Source organism: Achroia grisella, unplaced genomic scaffold (genome assembly GCF_030625045.1).
Source record: "Achroia grisella isolate CSIRO2021 unplaced genomic scaffold, CSIRO_AGI_Agris_v1 utg702, whole genome shotgun sequence".
Classification (NCBI taxonomy): domain Eukaryota; kingdom Metazoa; phylum Arthropoda; class Insecta; order Lepidoptera; family Pyralidae; genus Achroia; species Achroia grisella.
This window is the reverse complement of record NW_026712999.1, coordinates 1223197-1243392: the sequence shown is the minus strand read 5'-3', so window position 1 is coordinate 1243392 and position 20196 is coordinate 1223197. Positions and strand designations below refer to the sequence as shown.

The 20196-nt window shown below is 29.7% G+C and overlaps 1 protein-coding gene across 1 annotated transcript in view; it reads right to left on the bottom strand.

Moving 5' to 3' along the window:
• LOC131850163 (uncharacterized) overlaps positions 1-20196 on the bottom strand; it is a 60902-nt gene that overhangs the window by 18280 nt on the left and 22426 nt on the right. Inside the window, exons 2-4 of the mRNA XM_059200337.1 lie at positions 2148-2518; positions 1180-1682; positions 539-640 (exon numbers count right to left, since the gene is read on the bottom strand). Coding sequence (XP_059056320.1) covers positions 539-640; positions 1180-1682; positions 2148-2364 — 822 coding nt within the window. The 5' untranslated portion in view covers positions 2365-2518. The remainder of the gene's footprint in view (positions 1-538; positions 641-1179; positions 1683-2147; positions 2519-20196) is intronic.

The following is a 20196-nucleotide window of genomic DNA, read 5'->3' as shown; positions in this document are numbered from 1 at the left end:
TAGATCGAAGAATAAAAATCTATTAACATTATTTTGAGTGTGTAACAAGCATATATAAATTATACCTGATTATATTTTTAACAAAGGCTACCTATCATATATTTTAAGAGTTTATGACAAGTAAACACATTCACTAACTAACGATTGTTCCATCAACTCAAAGCCGCTCAACGAGATATAGAAAGAGCTATCCTTGCAGTTTCGCTAATTTGTTATTTAAAATAAATATGATACTATAATTATGATAATATAATTAGCTCTAATAAGCATTTGAATTACATCATCACCTTATATTTCAGGTAACGCTTCCAGTAATAAATACAAAAATAGCTATGCAAAAATATAAACAATGTAATATTTGCGTATAATTACTTGCACACAAATTCATTACATTCTCCCATGTTTTCTTACCGAAAATTAAACTCTTAGAAATTAGACTCTCCAATTTACATTCGTTATTTCAGTAAGCAACAAGAGAAAATAATTCATTCCACAGGGTATATAAATACACATAAAAGCTTGTCAATGCCCGACTCACCTTGACATGCCTCCCATGGGCTGAAAAGAATCTGCTATCGGCGCTGTATGTCACAAGTCCCACTGAGAGTAAGGAATAATCTTTCTTCCTTATCCACGTCACCTGAAATTATCATACGTCAATGGATTTTCGAGATTTTTTTAGAAAATGTATTTTATGATTAAGTACCTATCAATAATTGTTAAAAGAATAAGATTTTTATGCCATATACAAAAGTAAAGATTTTTAAAGGTAAAAATATTTCTTTATCAATCTATTCAGCTGTCACTTGATATCCCCAGACACTGAGAATAATACGTGAATATACTTGTACTTAACTTGAAAACATTGCAGTATTTTATTCATTGGTATATACATTAATATTGTAAGCAACTGAATGTTCATTTATATATTATTCCATTAAAATATAAAAAATGTATATTATATTGTATGAATGAATTTTTTGTATGGAAATGTTATAAATAATTATTCATTAACATTATTTTTTATTATACGATCTCATTGTCAATATGAATCAATTTACGATCGAAAAGTAAAGTCATATCTATCTTTGTCTTAATTTAACTATTAATTATACATAAATTTTCTTCATTCAGCATTAATCATTGATTTCATTATCACAGCGGTTAAAGTATACTTACAGTATTTTCCGTGATATCACTAACTTCACAGTGTAATATAGCTGTCGTTCCTATTTGAGCTATAACTGTAGTACAATTTTCAGTTAAAAAAATCCCACTTTTCGAACCTTTACCATTTACTTTATTAACAGCAAAAGCCGTTGAGTCTCTGTACATTTTTTTAACTTTATTCATAGACTTGGACAATGATTCTTCATTAAGTTCTTTGAATGTTTCTTTATTATCATATTTTCTATCATATTTCATATGATATCTTTCTCTATCTATTAGTTGATTAACCTCTTCTTTAATTATATTATCTATATTATGTACATCATCACTGTAATCTTTATCTAAAACCAAAGATGATAATCTTAAAGGTTTCGGTAGTCTTGGATATGATTCAGTGTTCAATATACTTTCTGTTGTAGATTTGTATGGTTCAGTCGTTTCTTCATCAGTATCAATTGTTGTGTACATTACAGTTGTTTGAGTTGTAGTTGTTGTTGTTCTTCTTCTATGACCTATAAATAAACAAATAATAATATACCATTCCCTAAACAAGTATAATATAAATTTTGACTCAGGCTTTTCATGAAAAGTTACTAATTGTACACATTATACAAACGAGATGTTTAACATGATAATATTATCTACGAAATTTCATTACATTCCTAGAATACAGAAAAAAGTAATTAAAATTAACAAATTTTTACAAATTTCAGTAAGGAAAACGGTTTCAAGTTGCCCAACATCCAATGTTAGGTGTACTTATAAATAAGTATATTTTTTATGTAACTGGAATAACAAACCAACTGACAATGCACGTGATGATAAGTGGCAACCGTTACCTATATATGTACATATATGAAGAGAGCCATGTAACGCCCGTAGAGCCCCATTCGGAAGATATTTGTTATGCCCCCGTACTCAGTAATTTCATTGCTTATATCCCTATATTTTAATTATAACTAATGATATAAATTTACCTTTTTTATGATGTCTAGTAAAATTTCCAAATACACTCCCTAACCGCTGCTGGTTCCGGGACGTGCACAATTCCAATGATTTCAAATCATCTGCATTCTGTGCGACTAATATGGAAGACCTCTTTGACTCCATAGCACCTGTATTCACTAGTAACTCAGCTTCAAGTAAAAGAACAACAGTGGCGTACAATAGTTTTAGTTCTTTACAGCAAAACATTGTTTTGGCACTATGTGGTGTAAATGTCACATTGGTATTATCATTTTTTAAACTCACTTAAGTTTATAGTCATTTTTATTTGCACATTTATTTAATTAGATGCATAAGCTATCTGCGGCCGCTCGCGGAGATGACATCTCGTTGACACACCATTCTGAAAAGATAGAAAAGATAACTTTATTATTTTGATACAGAACACAGTGTCTGTGTTTACATGAAAGAAATAATATTTTATATATAAAATCTTATAGTGATATATGTATATACTTATGTAACAAAATAGAACAGTCGTTTTTTATAGGAATTTATAGTTTTATTTTGATTAAAATCGAATAATAAGCCTATTCCCAATCTAAAAGTAATTAGAACTTATTTGTAACAATATTCTCTCCCGAATTCCTATTAATTTTAAAGTTTCCATAAAAAAATTCATATATTTTCTTTAAAGCAATGTAGTGATTTTTTCTATGAATCTGAACAAATTTCATGTAATTATATATAATATAATAATTTCCTATTAAAGCAGGCTGATATCTATAATTAAATCTAGTACTTTTTCGATTTTATATTTTATAAAAGAAAGTTAATAAACACAGTCATTTAAAATTAAATTACTAGTAGCAAAATTACTATTAACTTGTCTCTTATTTCAATGAATGATATTTATATTCGTAACTGGAGTGCAAGTCGTTACATGCTCGTTTACACTTAATATAATTAAATTTCCATTAACAACCCCAAGTTCATCCTTTCAAGAGCCACGACCTTTTCTGTTGTCTGAATAGGAAATTACTTTCGCATTTCTGTTGAAATGCGTGTTACACTTTTATACTAATTACATAGTCTTTACAGTTAGTTTATTTAGTTTATTGTCCTCTAAAATTATTATGGCTATATTTGGACAGAAATTAATGTATTTGTTATTTGCTAATTAACTTCTTTATTTATGGTCAACTGATCTTAAAAGTTATTCTTTTTAATCAGAACTAGCGACCCACCTCGGCTTCGGACGGATGTATAGCATATCTCTGAATTTCTCGGTTTGTTATTTATTAAATTTTTTGACAGCTTCGATGGTTTAGCACACAGCTTTACTTTACAATTGTTGCAAATTTGTTTCCTCAAAGGATGCACACATTTGTATTCACGATTTTATAATGTAGTACAACAAATACTTATATATTTGTATCGGTTTGCGTGATTTCTATGTTTCTATGTTATGTAAGTAATTATATTAATAGTTTAGTACTCACAACACAAAACTCTATTTAGCTTGGGACTAGATGGCACTGTTCAAAGTATATTCTGTACTGACGGTAGACTTGACTTATCATAAGTGTTTGTAATTATACTGTAATATGACATAAAGGTCACATGATGTCTTGTACTTAGTACTTGTATGTTGTAAGTTTGTACTTGTATTTAGATTTTTTGACATACTACACCTACTCTAAATAGTGGAATAAAAGCAAGGCAGTGACGAATTTTCTATGTAAAAATCAAATTTCTGCTACATATTTAATGTAAAAAAAACGATATGCTTCTTATTTAGAACACTCAAATACAAACACAAACAAATAACAATTGTTCTGTATATATAACACTCATTTATCAAGGTCAATAAAAGTTTGTAATACAAAAATATATCCATACAATTATTATAAATGCGACAGTATGTCTGCTCAAAGGAAACTGCTGAACTGATCTTAATTAAATTTTAAATGAAGATAGATTATACCATGAGAAGATGCGACTATTTTTTGTCTCAAAAAACAGACAAAGTCGAGGATAACAGTCTGTAATAGCGAATACGTAACTATCTCATTTTTACTCGTATTTGCGACTAAACGGTTGTACGAAACGTAATGGAATTTTATATGAATCTTTATTACTTGGACGACCATGTAGGTACTAACTGTTGTATGAATAACAACATTATAAATACGAAGCCTAAAGATCTTAGTGAAATTTGATTCGAAGATGGATAGATATCTCGGGTTCGGGTAGGCTAGGCTATCTTTTATATAAAAAGTAAGGACTGTAAATAAGGGATGAAAGTTGTGCAGACAAAGTCTTAGGTAACAGCTAGTTGATTATAGGTATAAATATAAACCAATCGATTTTATTTTCAGTACACATCGCCCACTCAAATATTCAGACCCATGTTTGTATTTAAGTCGGTTGGACGTATCGATGTCGATTTACGAGTTATCGAATAGTCATTTCGATACATCGAAGGTCGAAACCGAAATAAATATGATTGATGATAATAACATGTTTGAATATTTTGTATTGAATAAGGTTTCTGAAAAATAATTAGTTATAATTAGATCGTTAGTAATGACCTCACCGTAAATTAATATTTTAATTGTCAGCTAATATATAATAATATAACTCTTTTAGAATAGAATAGAAAATCATTTATTTAAATAAATTTACACTGAAGCACTTTTGAATAGTCATCACATTTTTTTTAATTTACTAACTACTACTACTAACTCTTTACTTTATTGTGGACATTAAAAAAAATATTTTCAAAAATAATAACGAAGGAGGCCTTGTCGCTGAAAACAAACAACCTAAAAACTACTTTTTAAAATATTTATCCTGAGGTAGACTATAAAGTTAGTAGTTAAACAGGTTTTAATTTAAATTAATTCTCACGAACTTTCATCATCAAGCAGCTTTCTTTGTAACTTGTGTTTGAGTTCTAGGATAAGATTAGACAGTAAAATTACAGGATAAGAAGCATATCGTAATCCTACTGGAATGGTATTGCACGAGTCATGATGAGTATCACAAACGTCACATAATAACTTGATGTCTGTAGTGTTGTTCTGAACAGCAATCTCTTAAATTAATTTAGTTTGCTGTTGGATTTTCATTAACGGAGAGTTAATCAGAAATAGGAATTGATAGATAATTTTATTTTATATTGCTCACTTTGGGTCTTGGGGTCAGCCAAATCTAATCAAGATATAGTAAAATGAATGAATGAACCGTTTGCATGGAACATGGTTTAAGATCTTTATTTAAATTCAGACTAATTAGAAATGTATATACGTTACTTTGGATTAAGAAGTAACTTTATAATATTGAAAAATTACAATATAGTACTTGTAAATTATTAAATCTCTTTATTTTGTTACATTCATAAATACCTAAATATGGCAATTTAGAGAGTAAACGATGCCAGAATCTTGCCGTAACCGCATTATGATGATTATTATCGTTAATGTTAATATTTAATTATTAAGTACCTAAATTTAGAAGAACATATATGTTAGATTAAATGAAGTACCAATAAAATAATCATTGTATACCAAATCACAATACCGTCAGAGTCTCTCCGCATTGCGGATGAATTTTAAAATTAGACTCCATCAAACTCTTTCTGTACGTCGGCATTGGTTGATCAGATATTTGAAGATAACAATTCATATTCTTCATTATATATTTGTGTTTATGTAAATAATCTTTCTGGGTTTCCAAAATGGTTGTATAGTTTTATAAATACATTTTTATTTTTCCTTTTCATTTCTGTTTTATGTAGTTACAAGCTACCCGCCCCGACTTCACACGTGTGTACATGTATTATACATATAAACCTTCCTCTTATCTATTATTAAACTGCAATAAAATCCGTAGCGTAGTTTCTTTTAAACTATCTATATATCTAAGCGAACAGACAGCGGAACCGACGTCATTTTATACTATGTTGAGATATATATATATTTAACTTTATACTAGTTACAATTAATATATTGATATACGGTCTATGTTGGAGGGGCATAAGATTAGTTAGTCATCGAGGTGATTCTCTAGTAATTAAACCCGATGATTATAAAGAGGATTACCTGAAGGGTGACCTGGCAAAGAGCTCATAACTTCAAAATTATTTGAATGAAAATTAAACTACATATACAGAACTATTAAAACAAGCTGCTGTTAACGCTGAATCTATATCAACTTATATAGATATGATAGATATGATATTAGATAAGATAGATATGGGTTATAAGTAATAGGAACTAGTTATCCCATTGCTAGCAATGCCATATCAGGTTGACCATCATGCGGTCACCCATAGGAACTATCGTGGTTGTTTCCTGGTGAATTCCCATTGTCAGTTACCTGACCTGACTTCAAGTTCATCTTTTCATCCTCTACTGATACTGCTCCAGTATTCTGTTAGCACAGGCTTTATTATTAATCATTAAAAAAAAAAGTGAATCTACCCAATTTTATAATTTAGACAAAAACAGTTCGCTAGTGGTTAAGGTGACAGTAAAAATAATATAATAAAAAAAGAAGTATCAATATGTATGTATTAAAAATTGGGGAATTTTCGAATCGTGTGTTATGCACCACATACCACCACTACACACTACTATACCTACATTGTACTTGTATATTTGTTTATATTATATGCTCTCCGTCAAGTTTTATCTACTGAAGCACGCAGCCATAGAAATCGAATTTCGAGAGACAGAGTACATTTATTTTTATTTTTATTTAACTTTAATGCAAACAATATAATATATAGTACAGTACATTTGGCGGACTTAACACCATGCGGCAGTACATGCTCATTAGTAATTTTATATGAAACCACAGAATAAAAAAGTATTAAAGAAGTAGATATATAGTTAGATATATTTATCTATATATCTGTCTACATATCCATCTATCCATTTATCTATCTACTTTTAATGTATGATGATTAGGCCATTTTAACGAGATTTATTGTACGATAAAGTTATAGTCAGATCGTTAGGCCATTTTAACGAATTGACTAAGATATTACAGATTTATTGAGTTTTTTAATAGCTAATATAAATATAATATTACAATATTTTTTATATCTGTGTCTGATCTAAAACTATCATAATCTTCTGAAAAAAAAATTGCTATTGAAAGAAGAAGCAGACTTTTGCACCTATATGTTTATCTATATACATATAGATGCGAAAATGTGTAAAGATATAGATCATATCTTCACATATTTTTGCGTCTACACGGCTCAACAAATATAAATTAAATTTGCTACACAAGTAGATCATATTCTAAATTTACACATTTTTACTTGAATATTTTTTTCCACGAATTGACGTTGAGTAATACCGCGTTCATGCACGAAAAAAGCGAATTTAATCATATAACTCATAACCAACTCGTCAAATATTGATCAAATTTATAAGGGACTAAACGAGCACCAACTGATTTCAAGTAAAAGAGAATCATTAAAATCGGTTACCTCAGAGTGAAAACTTTTCTTATATTAAGCCGGACGAAAATGAACTTGTATACGAAATCTTATAAAAATGAAATCAGTGCGCCCTTGGAAACCTTTTATGCGTTACAAACATCACAAATAAACAATGGTACATCCTGTCCACAAAGGGAATAATCCGATAACAGTGTCAAAATAAAATATATATATATATATATAAATTTGAAGAAAAATTGTCGGTCGGTCGAAACAATCATGTTTTATTCATGCACGGTAGTAAGAAGCGGAAATACTGTAACATATTCGTGTACCATTTTGTGCGTGGCACTCGTGTACAGTCGAGAAGAAAAATTGTATGAATACGTAACATTATTTTTATGACGCAACCCTTGAATTTATACCATACTCGTGTTTGATGTACTGCTATGTATTTCTGGGAATTTGTTTAAGCTTCGTCATTTGTTTTAATAATACTCTTTATTTCGTTATGGTATATTAGCTACAGATAAAATACAAAATTAGAGGTGCAATATTTTTTTTTAGGTAAGTAGACGGTAAGTCATTATCGTCATCGACGCCAATGTTATGTCTGGGCAACATACCCTGTCATTTTACTACCATATCTTATCTTTCAACCGAAACATAGTATAAATAACTTTCTAAGAAGTCTTTCTATACAGGCTACTTCAGTAAAACATTAATTTCATCTTAAGTTTTACTGTACCACAAAGTATTACAAACAAACAAACATTTATACTCATTCATGTTTATGATATTAATACACATAAAGATTAACAGTTTCTGCATAAATTGGTCCCCAGATGGTAATATCGTAACAATAATTAAGAAACATTATGCATTAAAGTTTATATGGCGTCGAGCAATCTGCGGTCACATTGGCAAATAAATGTCATAACGAAGACTATAAACGATCACTGAAATTAAAATCATATATACAGTTTACTAGAGTAGTCTTTACTCTGTGAGACTGCTTGACCACAGGCTGATAATATTTGACATTACAATACACTTTAACTGTTTTGGTTTAATTATTATATTTAAAACTTTGTATATATATATTTTAAAAAGTTAATTGTATTTAAGGTAAAATATTAGTCTATGTTCAAGCAGTCTCACAGAGTAAAAAATATGTCTAATAAATTGTTGTCATAATAATATTCAGAGTCGCGATATGCATGGATTATAGCTAAAGAATATATATAATAATATATATTATATTACAAGTAAATTAATTAAATATTTTTATAAAAATCATTATACAAGCCCGAGCCTAAAAAGGATCGAAATTAACATTAAATATGGGTGAATATCTGGGCACTATTCTTGTTTTAAAACTGAGAGAAATAACTAAACAAATTATTAATACATTATAAATATTTTTAAAACATTATATAATAGTTCATTCATTCTAAAAAAGGAGCGGGCACAATAACTCACATGTTGCAAATATGTTAACAATTAAATAAAATATATCTATGGATCTTTTCCTTTTTAATATATCTAAAAAAATATTTCTCATTTGTGACGTAAAAAACCTATAAATATACATAATCTTATTCTAATTGTTTACAATAAAATGTCCTACATGAATGATTGATTTGATTTGATTTGTAGGTATACAATTTAATACATTGTTATTCACATAACACAACACATTTATTTTTAAACAACATTAAAAAGTGTTTAAAAAATAAATGTTATACAATTTAATACACTGTTATTCACATTTATCCACTGTGTTTATCCCACATAGTGAAACATTTATTATTATTATAATAAAATTATTAATTAAATTGAAATGTGAAACATTTTTTCAAACAAAAAACGAATGCTAAGTCTTGATACAACACGCCGAGAGAAATGCAAACCAGCCGCCTATAAATTGAAAGGGAACGAAATGCGCAGACTTGCAAATCTCATTTCGTTCGTATTTATCTTTCTCTACTAACCTTATTATATAGTAGACCTAGAAAACTAACTGTATTAGTCTACTTTTTTAAAAATGAAATATTGTATTAAGAATTAATGATAGAGGGTCATTTCATATAGCATTATATTAAGATGCCTTCTACTGTTTAGTCGTGACAAGGTAATAGACAGACATTTTCGCATTGGTAATATACTAGTTATATAATATATAATATCTCGCAGTTTTTCTTGTAATTAATAGAAAAGAAAAGGCGATTACCTACCTCTAATCTTCACGCATTTCATAATTTGCCGGCAGTATAATAAATAGCTATTGCATTTTTATAATTAATATAAACCAGTAAAGTTTAAATCAAGCTGATTTATTTTTGAGAAATATTTTTGAAAAATATTTTGTTTATTTAGGTAATCAATAGCTGCGACAAATTATAGACATTACTTAGTACATCACTATTAGTAAAGAGAAAAATATATACCTCATGAATTAATCAAAATGTATAATCAGAATGACAATTTCAGTTACATTAAATTTTACAATACAAAATATAACAACGTTTTGTGTAACAAAAACAAAGAAAAATAAGTTGATCATTTAAAAACAGTCGATGCAGTTGAACAGGTCAGAGCCAAAAGTCATAGGAGAGGGCGGATAGAATAAATAAACTATGTTACAATGTAATACATAATGGTCATCCATATATACCTATACTAGCTTTTACCCACGGCTTCGCTCGCGTTAATTTATCCCCTTAGGTGTGGAATTTATCGAAATCATTTCTTAGGGGATGCCTACGTCATAGTAGCTTTATGCATGCAAAGTCTCGGCCCGATCGGTTTAAAATTGACAAAGTTTCATACAAACTTTCATCCCTTATTTTAACCCCATGGGGGTAGATAATTAATCAAAATCCTTTCTTAGCGAATGCCTACGTCATAACATCTACCTGCATGCCAAATTTCAGCCCGATCCGTCCAGTGGTTTGGGCTGTGCGTTGATAGATTACTATGTCAGTCACCTTTGAGTTATATATATTTAGATATACATACTTATAAAAAGTCTTTCTGTGTGTCAGTTTAAACTACTACAATATCACGATACCTCAAAGAAAGTACTACATATCTAGCAACATGCAAGTTTTTAATTAATTTTTCCTCTTTGTCATATTATTTATTAGTATAAATAGACGACAAGAACTTAACGTAACATAGCTTATATTAAGCGCACGCTTTTTGCTTTCCAATTCGAGTGATAAACTAACACAGTGTCTAAAATAAACTTAGCACTCGCTTGAAATATTTTCCGAAGCACCATCGAAGTTTAGAGCCCTCAAGATTCACTGTATGTATGTATGTAGTCGCGAATTCGCTCTGCTCTAGAATACTTTACTTTTTACAACTTTTTACACTTTACTACAATTTTTTGCCTCTGATGGTTTGCTATTATAATTAGAATAACAAACAAGCAGACGGCTCACGTTATTATGCATTATATCTGTCATATCTCTAATCCTGTAATTTGGGGGGAAAGGGGATTATCAGTAAAGAGGACTGATGATCCCATTACTTATTAGCAATGTATCATATCAGATTACCTCCACACTATTGCCCCTCGAAACCATCATGACAAATTCCACCAGGAATTTGTCATGATGAATTTGCCAGGTAGGCTAAATGACCTGACCTCATTTTCATCTTTACATGCTCCACTGGTGCCCCGCCAACGTATCCCGTTAGTGCAGGCGGGTCAAATCTATTATCATCGATTATAAATCCTGTAATTTTACTATATATATCTACCCCCTACCGAAACACGGAATAGATGGAAATATCTTAGTCGCTGGCCAAAATAGTTAAGGCAAAAGTATCTAAAGATCTCCTTAGGAATTCCTGTCTTACTTTGTACAAAGTCTAATTCAGGTAAAAAGATTAAAAAAAAATTACACTACAAAATAAAATATTTTAAATTAACCAAAAATTGACTTATTGTGCGATAGCCGTACATAGTTTAGTATTTGACAGAACTAAAATTAAACATAACATTTTAAATTATCGTGGTCGAATTTTAAACCATGCCAGCGAATCCTAGTAAATTGCTAACAAAAAATATATAGGTAAAATTTCCGATAAAGTCTCGTTCCAATTCAATTTCTATATTCATTGATGCAAAAATCTCTTGTTCCGTTAGCAAACTTGCCACCCACTGTACTGGATTTAAGATTTTACGCTACTTTCACTTTTTACTGAGTTTCTTATTGTTAACGGGGATTTAAAAGTTATTTTATGGACAACATCAAGCGTATATTTTGCTTCGATTCTTCAGAAATAATGGTCTCGGGATACCAATTATGGTGTTTCCTGACCAATAAATTTCACAGTTAAAACTCTTTTGTTTTCTATAAATTTGAATATATATTTTTTCAGCCTGAAAGAAGTTTTTATGACCTCAATATTAGAATTATTTAGCAACAGCGTTGTGTGGTAACTAGTATAACTATAAAGTAAAAGAATTTTATTAGCTACTAGTGGAGCTCGCGATTTTGTAGGCTTGTATATTTGGATACGCCATTTATTGATTATCAATCGAACGATAACAATAAATTAAACAAATGATACTAGACACAATAAAACAAATGTTATCCTAATTCCTTTGGCCCGTTTTGCTCGAAAGCTTAACACACAAACAGACAAATAAATGATTTTCATCTTTTCACCAATTTTACTATTTTATTAAATGTAAAGATATAGATATTTATTAACATGAAATATTTAGTAATATTTTAGCAGCACAATATTATTTTATAATGTATAATATACAAAAGGATGCCTAAAATTATTGCATGACTGAAATTATTCTGATAACATGATTAATAAATAAACATTTCTACATTACAATAATGGCTTCAATGGATTTGTTTATTTAATAATTCTGTGAATATTCGGGGCCATAATGCTCAATCTAAACTAGAAATGCACGCGTAAACTTCAATAGAATACAGATTAATTCTATGAAATTTGAATATTGATTATTTAGTTCGTGAGATGTGTAATAACACAACTTCTGATTGAGGAATTTAGGATTAAGTTGAGAGTTCCTGAATAGCACTCGTCATTTCATATTGAGCTACGATCGTAAACAATGAAGAGCATAGTCTACAACTTTATAGCTGGCCGCATAATTGCAGATTAACGTTATAGAGGTTGTAGATCTTGCATTCTTATAGAAACTTTCTCATAGATTGAAATTTCTTGTTCTAAGATGAATGTACAAGATTTTCCATTAACAGATTGTTTATGAAAGGTCATCATAATGGTATGAAGAAGAATTTGCAGTATTTAATAATTAATCTGAACTTATATAACAAAGAGGAAAAATTTCATTTTTATTCGTAATAATTTGAACTTATTTAACTATAAAAAAATATTTAGTGAGTAAAATCAGCTGATATTTATTTTCCTAAAATTAGAATACTTTTTCATAACGGTACCCTTTTTATTATAGCGCAGGGTACAAACGAGCTTGCGGCTCACCTGATGGTAAGTGATTAACAAGTGCATTGCCACCCATTTAAGAAGGTATAAGCTATTATCTTGAAGGTTTATATATAGCGTAGAGGATCGGGTATATATTAGCGTATAGGATCGGATAATCCATTGCTGGAAGGTGATTCCACAATAATGATTGTGCGTTGCAAAAAGTTGAAATCCCTATCCAAAGCCAGTCAAAACCTTACTTTAGTATATACTTTAGACTTTAGAGATACTTTGTTTGCAGATAATCAAATCGATTGAGAGTATTACAGATTATATGCACTAATTGAAAATCATACAGGTATATATATTCTTCTGTAGGTGCTATCTCCTATCGGAGGTTGGGGATTATTATTTTGTCCACGGCAGTCCTGAAAAGGGACCTAGTGCTCATCTTAAACCGCTGCCTGAGGTTTTCGACCACTAAGTACGGCGTCTGCCTGGTTTTCGGCAACCCTGGATTTTTCACTGTATGATTAATTACGGAAAACTGTGTTGTAATTTGTAATAGTTAGTAGATAGTATTGTTCTGTTAGTTATCTTTCAATCGTCAACAGTTTTAACGTATCCATATTTTTATGTATATTATGTATCTATTCAAAAAAGTATTTAAGTGTGTATATCAGCTGTTTAGTATCCATAACTGTGTTTAGCTTGGGACTAGATAGCCATGTGTGAACTGATCAATGCACACTCGAATTTTGACTGCCGAAACGTAGCACTATTTTCTTTTTTTTTTTCTCTCTGGCAACACTGCCGATAACAGTCTTTGTCAGTTGGCTCTTATTTATTTATTGTTTTTAATTTATTACTTGTGAAATAACGATACTAGTGTATATAATCAGTGAGTTTTGGGCATAAGTAACGTCGATTATTGTTGGTGTGCAAATCTGTGATTTCTTTGTGACAAAAATCTACGTTACAAAATTTGTGGGACCGCCAACTGTCAAAGTATTGGTAATTTACAATAGAAGTCTTGGATTTCTATTGACTCCTTTAATAATTAAATACAGTTATTACACTTCACTATTACTATATCCGTTTACAAATAAACAATAATATTAAAGTTAAATATTCGATAGTTATGATCGGTTGTTGTTGTTGAGAGGAAAAAAAAAACTACCCACTAACATAAAATATTATTGTTATTGCAATACAGCTCATAAAATTTATTTATTATCATATTGATAATATATTCCAAATAGCTGTGCGAAACTAAACTTATGTATTTTATTAAATAACAATACAATATTAGTAATCCATAGCCATTGCTAGATATCATATGACAAATTAAGACATATTTACTGTAGTGGTAATATATAAGATTAATTATTTTTTTGTAACAGTATTGGTATTTAAAGTTTTTACTAACAATATTTATTTATTTATTTATTATTAAATTATTTATTGTATTATTTTATTGAAGGGAAATAGCGCACTTTCAATTATTATTTCTTCTATTGAATAATATTCATTGTTGTCTTGTTTCGTAGATATTTAACATAATAATTAAAAATGATGTCCCGCAGAGCATGTGATCTTGATGCTAAGCTCAAGGTGACACTCTTAGAGTTAAAAAAATCCAATGAATTAAATAAGGCCTTATTACAGGAACGAGATGAAAGTGAGATTGAAATTAAGTTGATGTCTGATAAATATGTGGCTCTGAAGAATGACCTAGTGAAGATCAGTACAGACTTTGAAGTTCTACATATCGAAAATGAAAAACTTCAAGAAATTGTAAATAAATATGATCTGTGCAGAGACACATATGAGTCAGCATTGCAGAAAATCACTCATCTAGAGCGGCACCTTGAGGAAGTTCAATCACAAAATAAATCTTTGTTGGATCACAGGCGGTTGAGTAGTTATAACGAGACCATGGATCTGTATACAGAAATGTTAAATACTACTAGTGATCAAACATCTGCTCTGCCCCTTGTGACCATAGATTTGACAAATACACCAAGCTCCTATAGTCCTAATAAAGTACCTATTAATAGTAGTAAGAAGTTAAAAAAATATGTAAAATTAAATAAATTTATTCGAAAATCAGAAAATTTAGTGAAAAGTCATAAAAAGTGTTTAAAATCAATTATTACTAGGAAGCAAAAAATTGACTTATCAATAGAATTAAATAATTGTAAAGAAAAAATATATAACAAAGATTTAGAAATACATGAATTATCACAAAAAATTAAACTATTAGAGAACTCGTTGTCCAATTTATCTTTGAAATACGAATCAGCTAAGAATGAAATACATGAATATTCTGATCAGTTGGATAATTTAATAAAATTAGGTAACTACAACATGGAGCGGTTTGTTTCTCTTACGGATAGATGTCACTGTAATTCACCAGAGTCTGATAACTATATCCAACCGTACCATAATCAGTTGAACATTGATATCTCATCCGTCACGGAACCAGACGTTTCATGTTTACCCACACGAAACAGTACAAAAGTAAATAAATGCAGCACTGTACATGAAACCATCAGGAGAACAATTATTTATTCAGATGAATTTGGCAAGGATTTAGGTAGTTTATTATCGAACTGTCTCTCGCAACAAGTAATAAATAATTGTTTTCCGGGATCAGGTATATATAAGATTATAAGAAATATAGTAAATGAAAAATATGATATACACACGACCCTAGTAATAGCGTTAGGGAATTGTTTGCATATGCGTAAATCTGATATAGTTAATTTAATAAAATCATTATATAATATAGTGGAGCTTGGTATAGGTAAAATATTATTATGCGCATTTCCCTACTCTCAATCCCTGACTAATGAACAGAATAAGTTCATTTATAGTATAAATAATTTAATTTATTCGATGACATATCATTGTAATGATATATTTTATTTTGAAAGTAACAAATTTGTTACAAATTATTATATGACGGGAGGTAATTTTTATCTTCCTAAAAAACAAAAAAAGACTATTGCTAGTTTACTAGCGTATAACATTTATGATCCCATTATAAGTAGTATAACGGATTTAATTAGTAATATTAGTAATAATACTAATAATGTGACATGTGTTAATTTAAACTAACATCTACGACATTGGTTAAGCCACAGGATATGGTCATTATTCATCAAAATATTCGTGGCTTCTCCAGCAAAGAATTAGAATTAAGTCTATTCTTAGAATCTAACAATGTACGGGTGTTATGTCTGACAGAACATTGGCTTAAACAATATGAAATAATTTGTCCTTTTGAACATTATAATATAGCTAGTTTTTTTGCTAGGAACAATGCCATTCATGGCGGGTCAATTATTATTTTAAAAAATGATGTAGAATATAAAAACCGTCAAGACATTGTAAATATTTCTATTGAGCAAACAATTGAACTATCTTGCGTAGAATTAGTTACCTGTATAATAATTTGCGTTTATCGTCCGCCATCGGCTTGTTTTGATTCTTTTGAACTGGCTATGGAGGAAGCATTGAGACGAGTCGCACGGAGGAATAAAACATTATTTGTATGTGGCGATTTTAATGTTGATTTATTATCGGAATGCTCAATAAGCTTAAGATTGATTAACTTATTTAAATCATTTAATTTGCACAATCTTTTTTTAGAACCCACTAGGGTCGCAGGAAATTCTGCCACTTGTATAGATAATGTTTTTTGTAATTGTGAAGTAAAGGTGAAAATGAATTTCGACTGTCTTGGATCTGATCATTATGGACAAAAAGTTATAATTGAAACTAAGGGATCCAAAGGGACTCAAACAATTACATGCAGACAAATAACACAAAAGAATTTGGCACGTTTTAAAAATAAAATTGAACATAAAATATCTAGTGTCATAGTACCTCAATATGACCCGGACATTGTATGTGAACATATTTTTAATTTAATTGAACATGAAGCTAGCAGTGAATTTAAAACAAAAACCTTTTCAACTAGTGTTAAATCAAAGTTTTGTGACTGGGCCACGTTTGGTATTTATAAGTCTAGGGCTAATCTTTACGAACTTTACGAAAAACGAAGCTATATATCCGATCCCTTATTTCATGAACATGTAAAATCTTATTCGAAAATATTTAAAAAGGTTTGTCATACAGCTAAGTCTCTCTATTTAGGTAAAATAATAACTAAATCTAAAGATAAAATAAAAGCCACTTGGAAAGTAATAAATAGCGAAACTGGAAAAGTTAATTTTCAAAATAGTAAAATAGCTTTAAATATTAATAACAAATTGGTAAATTCCGACACAGAGGTCGCGGATACATTCGAATCTTATTTCACTAATATTCCATTAATTACGACACAGGCTCTAAAATCTTCCCCGTCTGCTGCTGAAACTTTACTAACAGACAATGTTAGCAAGTCATCAGCTGTATTTAACTTTAGACATACATCATCAGTAGAAATAATGAAAATATTCAAACAGCTTAATAATAAAAAAACAGAGGATCTATGGGGTATATCTGTTAAAATACTAGATAGTATAATGGAAATTATTGCGCCCTCTCTTGCTTTTATTTTCAATAAATGTATAGATGAAGGTAAATTTCCTAACATAATGAAAATTAGTAAAATCATACCGCTTTTTAAATCTGGAGATAGGAGTGACCCAATAAATTATAGACCTATATCTATACTCCCAGCACTCAGTAAAATTTTTGAAAAAATAATCCTTTTGCAGCTTGTCAGTTATTTCAATTTAAATAATTTAATCCACAATAGTCAATTCGGTTTTTCCAAAGGTCGTTCAACTACAGACGCAGGTACAGAGTTGCTTAGACACGTATTTGCTGCATGGGAAACTAAAATGGATGCGATAGGTGTTTTTTGTGACCTTTCTAAGGCTTTTGATTGCGTTGATCATAATACATTGCTAAAAAAACTTACTTTTTATGGCGTCAAAGACAATGCTTTAAATTTAATAAAATCTTATCTATCTGATAGAATACAGAAAGTGAAGGTTAGCAACGCTACGTCTGACGGGTCACTTGTGCAAATGGGTGTACCTCAAGGATCTATTCTCGGTCCATTTTTATTCCTAGTTTACATTAATGATCTCCCATATGCCATGCAGGATAGATGCGGCATAGTATTATTTGCAGACGATACTTCATTGATTTTTAAGTTAATAGAATGACTAATAATTATGACGATGTAAATAGTGATTTGCGGCGTCTCCTGCACTGGTTTACAACTAACAATCTTATGTTAAACGCTAAAAAAAAAAAATGTGTTAATTTCTCTCTGTCTAAAAGTTTTAATACTAATTGAAATATTAAATTAAATTAGAATCTCTCGAATTTATAGAATCTACTGTCTTTCTAGGAATCACATAGATAATAAAACACAATGGGGTGCACAAATTCAAAGCCTTGCAGCGAAACTAAGTTCAGCAGCTTTTGCCGTGCGTAAGGTTAGACAGTACACTGATACTGATACTGCTAGATTAGTCTATTTTAGTTATTTTCATAGTTTACTCTCTTATGGAATATTACTATGGGGAAAAGCGGCAGATATTAAAAATATATTCATATTACAAAAACGTGCCGTTCGAGCGATCTACTGTATGAAGAGTCGTGACTCATTAAGAGAGAAATTCAAAGAGGCAAATATTCTCACCGTTGCTTCTCAATTTATATATTCAAATATCCTATATGTTCATAAAAATCTTGATTTATTTCCAAAAAACAGCAATATTCATAATATTAATACAAGATTTAAAGACAAACTTGCTGTCCCCAAGTATCGTTTAGAAAAAGTTAATAGGTCTTTTATGGGAATAGGTATAAAAATTTACAATAAGATACCAAAGGATATGTTGGAATTACCCTTAAATAAATTCAAAACATCTGTTAAATCATATTTACTGAGCAAAGCCTATTACTCACTAAACGATTACTTGAATGACGAGTGTGCATGGCAATAGTTGTTCATGCACTGAATTTTCATTTAATGTTAGACATAGACACCTATATAAATATGCATTGTAAATAAACTGGCTTTAAAAAAAAAAGTAATTCAATTGAGTTTCTTGCCAGTTCTTCTCAATTGGATCTATATACCGAACTGGACGGTAGGGAAAAAAATAAAATTATAATGTAAAAATTTGACGTTCATAAGCGGCTAAAATGTCCTACATGAATAAATGATTTTTGAATTTGAATTTGAATTTGAAACAATTTATAAAAATGTATACAGAAAACATTTTCCAAATTGTTTAGTGCAACGAGAGATAATGGATTCCAACAAATAAAGCAGAAAACCGTTTGAAGTTTCCCTCTTTGTGCATCGACGAATATTTTTGTGCATCTTTTTTCTGTACCGATTGACTAGACATTTTAAGCATATTGCCCTATTATTAAGCATCCATTAAATCAATTGAATTTTAGGGAATGAAACAAAAGAAAGTCAAGGAGTGAATATAGGGATCGTGAGTCTATACTTTCATACTAATATTATAAATTCGAAGGTATGAAATTTTGAATGATTATTAGTCTGTCAATTGTCACATTTCGTTGTCAAACCTTTTTACGACTAAACGACTTAATTTGACATAAAGATAGATCGTATCACGAGCATGGAATTGGATTTTATAATAAAAATAATATAATTTCATAAAATATTATATGAAGGGGCAAATTAGGGGATGAAAATTTGTGCGTCGCGGTCGCGGATTCTAGCTAATAATTATTAAACAAGCAACAACTGACGATAATAAATATTGATAAAGTAAATCATATTCTACAAATTATGTTTTATAATTTTATAAGGCCACATAATATACCAATTGGAGATATACATGTATACTATATATTTACTATATTCTGAGTATTTTTTTTATAATGACATCTGACAATTGACAATGATAAAATGACAATTTTTAACCATCATGACAGTGTCCATTTCATGGTAATATATAGAACACATCGTAGAACTAATTAAATGGTTTATTTTCTTTCTGCTTTTACTCCAATATACTGGCAACAAGAAATTTAATGAAACCGTAGTAAGGCCCCATTTTGTTAGCCAACATTTTAACTGCTACTGTCTCGCTCTAACGCATTTACAATAATAGTGATAGCGTCCTATTATTCCATGCCATTCTCAGATGCACATTGACGGAATCGCT